This window comes from Trifolium pratense, linkage group LG2, assembly GCF_020283565.1.
Source record: "Trifolium pratense cultivar HEN17-A07 linkage group LG2, ARS_RC_1.1, whole genome shotgun sequence".
NCBI lineage: Eukaryota > Viridiplantae > Streptophyta > Magnoliopsida > Fabales > Fabaceae > Trifolium > Trifolium pratense.
Window position 1 is genome coordinate 60,445,533 of NC_060060.1, and position 8,804 is coordinate 60,454,336.

Sequence of the window (8,804 nt, forward strand, 5' to 3'; positions counted from 1 at the left end):
TAAAATTCTTATTATCTGGTATATATATTTAATAATTACATATGCCAATTAAATGCAAACCGATAACAAGTTGTCCATTAACTATTTTTAGATAACCTTGTAAAAAAAACTATTTTTAGATAACCAAATCAGTTTTCTTAAAACTAATTCATAAATTTATGAGACACAATATTGCTATGCATGACTTTTTGAACTTTTTTACAAAAGATCCACAACATTTACTAAGAACCCTAAAGTGTCGTACACAAATGATATAAAAGTATGTCGATTGTCAGACACAATTAAAGCATGGCCGATTTGCTTGCTTTGAGAGCTGCATGTCCTACAATAAAAGCTTGGGTCCTCAATCTCAATAGTGCGGAAACCTCATTCAAGTCCACACATGCATATTTCTCTCATACTCACCCAACCCGCACACCAGAACATCAATTGGCCTAAATTTCAATTTAATGTGGATCACGGTGGCAGTGGCGGGTTGACCTGGATGACGGATACACGGTTCGTGGTGTTTATCAGCTTCTGACAACTCAGGATACAGTTACTTTGGATGCTGCGTCGGGACTTATCTGGCACCGCCAGGTTCCTTTGAAGGTTTCCATTTGTGCCTGGCGACTCTTGCGGGACAGGTTACCTACCAAAGCAAACCTGGCTAATCGAGGGATTTTATCTACGGAGGCTCACCTTTGTGTTTCTGGTTGCGGAGAGGTTGAATCGGCTCAGCATCTGTTCCTCTTTTGCAGCTCTTTTGGCTCCCTGTGGTCCCTTGTTAGCTCCTGGATTGGGTCTTCTTTGGTGACTGCTCAGACTCTTCCAGATCATTTTGTTCAGTTCACGGATTCAGCAGGTGGTTCTAGAGCTCGACGTTCTTTCATGCAGCTCGTATGGTTGGCTAGTGTTTGGGTTGTGTGGACCGAAAGAAATCATCGTTTGTTTACAGGCTCAGCAAACTCGGTGCATCATATGTTGGACAAGATCAAGACGTTCTCTTACCGGTGGTTGAAAGCGACGAGTAGCACTTTAGCTTTGAACTGCCATAGTTGGTGGTCTAGTCCTTTGCTTTGTTTGGGCCTTGTATAGTTTCTTTTGGTTCATGTATTTTTGACTGTATTTGTAACCTTGGTTAGTCTTATTGGTACGTCTTGTGCTAAAAGACTATTTATATATATATACATCTCATTTTGGCTTGTTCAAAAAAAAAAATGTGGATCAATCAAAACGTTCACATGTACCTTTTTTCTTCGCATATACTCTCGCCTGCCTAAATAAATCAAGAAGGACATCATTAACAAATGTCGGAAGATTTTGAGCAATAGATCTTAGATTTTGAGCAATTAAATTTTTTCTTAATTTTTTAGTAACAAATGTATTTTAACTTGTAGAAAAATTGGAAATTACTACAAAACGAGTATAATCTTCAACAGTTCAAGAGTTTGAGCATCTTCTTGAAGAATTGGGAGTTGCTTATAACACCTACAGCTTGAGCATTTTTTTTTTTTTGACAAATTGGCAATTGCTTGCAAAACTTGCAATTGTTAATGATCTCATGAATAAGAGGTTGTAAAATAAGAGCAAAAAGGAGTGGCCCTAACATTGAGTAAAAACGTTGTCCAAGTATACACAATCTTACAAATTAGCAAGTGATCGATAAGAAAACGTTGTACCAGGGATAATCGTTTAAGTAAACTTTTTCATTAAACAAACAAAATAATAATTTTAATTCACCGTAACCAAACAATATCATATAGTTTTCAGAGTTTTAAACAAATTAATTAAAAAGGATTTAAAGATGAAATTTGGCAACATTGTTGGAAGTATGATCTATTTAACTAATAATTAATCTAGTATCTGTGAGTGACGAGTGGTGTCACAACGTAAAAATATGAAACGACGGATAAGTTATGCTCATGTTTGAGTTGGCTTAAGTTTTTTCTTATTAGTTCATCTCTATTTAATTATAGTAGTTCTTAAGTTCCATTTATTACTACATGTCTCATAATAATAAACTTGTATTCAATCCTAAATTGGCCAAACCTTGAATCAAACATATATCATAAAAACATAAAGAACTAAAAATGCAATAAACACCACAATGATTCCCATGAATAATACTTGACTCTTATTGAATTTCATAAAAAGTCCAACAATAAAATCTTTCTTCTCTAATGATTGGAACTTTTGAGTTTTAGGGTTTATAACTCATTAGACCGCAACTCTCATGGTAATTGGGCTAACTATGCTTATCCTCCAAGATAATATAATTGAGCACATGGGAGCACATCAGCGACTCCAGCTGACATGTCCTTGCTACCTCTGATATTTATCTAGACACCAGCTCAACTTTGACCGCTCTATGACTGCCCTTATGTTGTAAGAACTCATATTTTTTTGACTCTTAACATCACATGAAGACACAAAACCCTTCACATTTAGGCTTTTATTACACGACTGACATGACACCAAGCGTCACTAGACTAGACTCAACGCATCAAGAACACGTGAAATCTACAAAACATAGCAGGTAGTGTCTCATACTTAAAGGACACCAATTTGTTTTTAGTAATATGTATATAGTAGTTAGAAGATACTGATGCGTTTAGTTTTCATTAGCATGAGTTTGCACAAGTGTCTTTTATTTTCACTTGTGTCTTTTACAAAAGAATATACACTACAAGAAAACATTATTTTATTGGCGGATTCAATATATATTTATTGGCCGTAAGACAAAACAACTTTACCATGACAACTAATATGATAATTTTTCAACCAAGTCATTTCATCTATTTCTCATACTAACATAAACTCTTTTGCTTCACCATATTGTTCTCTTTCTTTCGGTTCCCCCTCTTCAACTTGTTCTTTATATTCTTACTTAGTTTATATCTTCAAAAATGTTTTTGTTTTTAATAAAGGAACAATATAAAGAGTCATTCATCTTCAAGCATATGAGTACTAAATTTTCGAGAAGAAAAAATTGCTGCTGGTTTAGATCTGGTACTTCATCGAATCTGGAATCCTTCGGAGGTTCAAATTTTATATTCTTATATTGAAAGTTTAGGGATTTGTGGGTTGAATTTTTCATATTTAACTTTGAAGAAGATGAAGATGAATGACTCATGGAAACAACACAAGAAATTAATAAAGAAACATTATAATTATTCATGAGTGATGAGTATGTACAAGAGATTTCTATCTTCAAGCATATGAGTACTAGTAAATTCTTTGGAACTTGGCAATGACCCATGAGTAATTTTAATTTCCAGTTTTCATCTTTTATTTGAATTTGAACAAAGGACAACACTTGGTCAGAACAATTCGCATGCTTTAGGTGAAATTAGGATTAGTGGATATTGAATCGTTTTGTTATTAAAAAGAGATGAACATAATGAACTGCTAAAAAAAAAACTTTAATATACTTTTGGGCTGCCTTTACGTTTTGGCTACCGCCAGTAAATTCCGTCCTTCTCGTTTCTGGCGGTTTGGGCCGCCACTAAACTTACCAATGAGCAATTTTGTGGCGTTTTTTGGCCGCTAGTTGGCCGCCAATAAATTTAAACTTACTGACGGTTTTTGCTTGTTATAGAGGATTTTTGCCCCTCAATAAATGACATTTTTCTTATAGTAATATAAAGAAAAATAAGACAACATAAAAATAATTAATGTTTATAATATGATATTATGTTTCTCATTAATTCAAGTTCAAAGTAGCGACTCTTTAAAATTCAAGTTCGAATAAATGATGGAATCTTACAAAATTTTGTTTGACTATAGAAACAAAATCAGTTATTTGATTGATAATATAGATATTAGATACATAAATGTAATAAGTGTTAGAATTTACTAATTTTAACATATATTAATATGTATTATCACATGACATGTGTGAGTTGAAAATAGTCGTTTAATACGTGAAGAACTAGGTAGAATAGATTATTTTAGAAATATATTTGTGGTGTTGCATGTAGCTGGTTGGTCGTTGGTGTTCTTAGTGATTATATGCATGACATGACTCCAAAAATCGTATTTGACACGAGCCATATACATCAATAGGTCTTTTAAGTTTCAAATTGGCTCATTTAATCATTCTTGATGATTGATATGCATGACTTTGATCAAGAGTCATATTTAATATATGAGAATGAGGAAAACCAAACAGATATTATTTATCTAATATTTAAAAGTTCACTATATATTATTTGTGTTATCATATTTTTACGATTAAAATTTGTAACACTTAAATTTTTAAATTAAAATTTAAATTATAAATTAAATTCAAAATTTTAAGACACATTGCTCCGTGTGTTTAGTTGAATATAGGCGGTAAAGGCTAGATTTTGTAGGTCACAAAGTTTGGTCAATTAAAGAATATGTGTTATGTCACTATGTCTATAAATATTCATTGTAAAAATTATTTTGACACAAAATCAATCAAACTCTTTTTTTTTTTACTTGCAATTTATCATTTTTTTTTTATTTATGCCTTTTATTTATCTATATTTTCAGTAGTTTAATAGTTCCAAAACCCAACAATTTCTAGTTAGTACACTTTGGAGGAGTCACAGAACTACAAGGGAAGGTAAAAAATCACTATTGCGAGCTGTCTGCTAAATTGTTGCCTAACTTTCAAATTCAACAACAAAATATACCATTAATTTAGTTTCCTAAGGGTCGATCTTGACTACAATATCATAACCTTAGTCTCACTTTATTCTAATAAATAGTAGTAATAATCTTTAGAGAGTATGGAGGAACGTCTAAAACAACATCAAGTCAATGTTGCAGGACCACGTCCAAGAGAGGGAGCTGCACCATATGACTTCATTCAAAATCTTAATTAAGGATGTGTTTGATTTGCTAAAAATAATATATTGAACATTACAACTTTTTTTTTTTTAACATTACAACTCTAGCTGTACTAAGTTTGATTCTAAAATTGTTTTAGAGGCTCAACAAATTAAGGGAAAAAAGATTAGACAAAAACTAAAAAATTATCCCTCATTAAATCATAAGACAATTTTTTGACTCAAATACAAGTTGGAAGAAAATAATAAAATTTTTTGTCCACCAAATATTATACAATACAAAAACTTGTTCAATACCCACATTCGATGAGTAATGACTTGTATATGGATTTATAAGTAGAGACAATCATCATTTTAAAGTCTGTTTTGTAAGATTATGTTAGACCCAATCCAAAGTTCTATGATAGTATCAGAACCTATTTGATAAGAGATGACCTGAAGGCTGAAGATGTACTCATAAATAACGGTAGTCATCACCGACAAGTGTGAGTTAAGTCTTACATTGCTTAGAAAAGTGGAGGTCGAAGACTTTATAAGTGAGAGTACCAATAAACCTAACACCTTAAGGTTTTGGGTAAGAGTGGTGTTCAAGCTACACTTGTGAGGTTTGTTCTTAAATCCAAATGTGAATGATCCTCCGGCTGCTCCCTCGTGACCCAACCGACTTTATGAGATAGATTGAGTTAACCCAAATTCAAAGTTATAGAGACTTTTAACATTTGGTATTTACCTTTATAAATAAATAAACACGTGAGAACATTCATATAGTCAACGTAAAACTAACCACTCACACTTGAATTAAGTAACAGTATTTGAGTTTTCTTTAGGTACCAACAATTAGGTTAATGAGTTGTTTACAACATATTTTAGGAAAATGTCACAAAGAAACAAATAAATAAGTAGATTACGGCAGATGGAAGTGATGAGAAATTGTAGTGAGACAAATATCTGCAACTTGTGTCGTTCCTTTCGAATCCCATATTCATACAATTATTACTATCAATGCCTTCAATGTGCAGACACGGCATCTCCGTGTCTACTATGATCTCTCTCTCTCTCTCTCTCTCTCTCTCTCTCTCTCTCTCTCTCTCTCTCTCTCTCTCTCTCTAAATTGCGGGGTCACTTAGTTGCAGGGTGGATCTGCTACCAACCATTCACAAATACGCAGGAGTAATTGCTATACCTTTCTGTTCTGCATGGGAGTGCGTTTCATTAAAATTCATATGTACATAATTTTTCAATATTTGTCATTTATTTTCCTCCAATTAAACCGTTCAATTTTTTTTTGTTATCATGCATGCATACATCAATTTTGATATTTACCATCCTCAACAACCAACCAACCCTTCTGTCTAAAAATTTCACATGATGCCAAAACAAACCACTATGAATTTAATTACGTTCTACATTAGGACAAAAATGTTGCGTGCTGTCATTGTTTTTGGTAGTATATATAGTATTGAATAGTGTGATATGTATAATGTTAAAGTTCAGAGAGAAACATAAAGTGACGGCTAGGGTTTCAATAATATTATAATAGCATTACTTCATAAAATAAGGATTACAAGACAATTTATAATAATTCCTAATGGACTACTAGATTACTAACATATAAAGCCCAATACTTAAAGCCCTAATAATATTATTATCTAACACTTCCCCTCAAACTCACGATGCATTATCAGATAATCATCGAGAGTTTGTCAAACAAAAAACGAAAAATCAAACTACTCTAACTAAATATTTTATTTCTAATACTACCCCTCAAGCTAAAGCGTACTAAGCTTTGAGCTTGTTACAAATCAACCCGAAAATAAACTAAATTAACTAACAGCTTCAAATTCAACTTCTTCAGATTTCAGACTTCGAATTGTGAGTATTCCTTCACCGGATTCAATGTGAGTATTCCCTCACCGGATTCAATGTGAGTATTCCCTCACCGGATTCAAATTTCAAATTGTGAGTATTCCCTCACCGGATTCAATGTGAGTATTCCCTCACCGGATTCAATGTGAGTATTCCCTCACCGGATTCAATGTGAGTATTCCCTCACCGGATTCAATGTGAGTATTCCCTCACCGGATTCAATGTGAGTATTCCCTCACCGGATTCAATGCGAGCTTTCGCTCACCAGACAGATATTCAAACGTAATCAAATATAACAAAACAAAACCAATTTAGTCGGAATCAAATCAAACAGAACTGAACTAAACCGATCAAACCGGACCAAACAAAATGGAATCAGAGAAACACAACAGCAGCAACCGTACCTTCCAAATTCAAAGCAATCAACCTTAGAATAAAAATACCAATTTCACTAAATTGCCGACATGGCCGATCGAAAAACATTATACTCCTCACGTAACAATATGCCCCTCAAAAGAAACAAACCAAAATAGTACCAACGATTGCAAATTACACAGAAACTAGAAACTAGGAAACAACACATGATACTTACGGTGCTAACAATTTCAACAGAGACGAGAAACAATTTCTTTGAGAACATGCTCGACAGGACGGTGGAAACAACAAATATATTCCCAATTTTTTATTTTGGGAACTCGGCGGCGGAAACAACAGGTGCTTCAAGGCGGATCGAAACAAGCTCTCGATACCATGTTAAAGTTCAGAGAGAAACATAAAGTGACGGCTAGGGTTTCAATAATATTATAATAGCATTACTTCATAAAATAAGGATTACAAGACAATTTATAATAATTCCTAATGGACTACTAGATTACTAACATATAAAGCCCAATACTTAAAGCCCTAATAATATTATTATCTAACATATAACACCACATTCACATCTTTGTAGGACATGTTATATTTAAAAACTTCGGCAGGTTCTTAGGATGTTTCAAATTGGTCACTTTTTAAATCTAGCTGTTTCAGATTCTCATGCATATATACTACTAGTATCAAATGAAAATGTTGTGAAGAAAAAATGTATATGTTCTGATTTATTTAATTTTTTTACCATCTCTTCAAGTGTGCCAAGTGATGTAATAATGCTTTCCCAGACATCATAAACTTGGTAATACTAGTTCATTACCGTTATAATTATTCCAGATCTTTTTATAGGAGATATGATGTAGTGGCGGAGCCAGGACACTGACTCACGGGATGCAAATTACTAAAATTTACAATTATAAAATTTAAATTTATATATAAATATAACATTAGTGCTATTCACAACGAATAGTTTATTCGTGAATTTTCAAGAAGTTGATGTGTTGCTTTTGAAACACAAGTAAAAAACGGCTCCACTTTCTTCTTTAGCGGAAAACACATGTACAAGGGGTTATAATAGCCAATCAGCAGAATTCGTGATCCATTCGGGATAAAATCTCTCTCGAGATTCAGCATTTCCCTAAATCGAAATAGGTTGTAATTGTCAATTAATTAGTTCAAACTTTTAGTATACACAAATTTTATTAAGTCTCACTTGAATGATAAGTGATAAATTTCCTTATCTTATAAGTCAGTTTTGTCAAGTTAAATTAAAGTTAACCCTCTTAGTGTTCGGTCCTTAGATATTAGAGGGTACTCTCTCCGGACACTATAATATTGACCGGAATGAGTATGTTTGAGTTATGAATTAAATGATATATAGCTTGATTATGTGTTCATAATTGCTTTCTTCTTAAAGTCACTAGGTTTGATCTAGTGGTGAAAGATTTGAGTTCGATTCTAAAAAAATTGTCTTTCTTCTTGCATGTCAGTTTTTAAAGTTGATCAAGCTAGTAATTCTAACCCAAATTTAAAGTATAGTTAGCTCCTATAGAGATTATGCACCAAGTTAGGTTTGGTTCCTACATATGCCAATAGCATGGTAACTAGTAGATATTTTTGGCAAGCAACATTGGCATAATTATTCATGATATATATTGACATTGTTTCATAAATCATTCCATGGTTAGAGATGTTTGATAGGCTTATGCAGATCTAGATAAGCTACACTGAACAAGCATCTTTGTATTATCTAATTAAATTCAAGCATAT

General features: G+C 32.9%; 1 protein-coding gene across 1 annotated transcript; it reads left to right on the forward strand.

Annotated features, from left to right (window-relative positions):
- Positions 1-288: 288 nt before the first annotated feature.
- LOC123905140 lies at positions 289-1,137 on the forward strand. Its single transcript, XM_045954775.1, has 2 exons — positions 289-339; positions 469-1,137. Exons 1-2 carry the CDS (start codon positions 289-291, stop codon positions 1,075-1,077), a joined length of 660 nt encoding a protein of 219 aa, XP_045810731.1. The 3' UTR covers positions 1,078-1,137.
- The last annotated feature ends 7,667 nt before the right edge of the window (positions 1,138-8,804 follow it).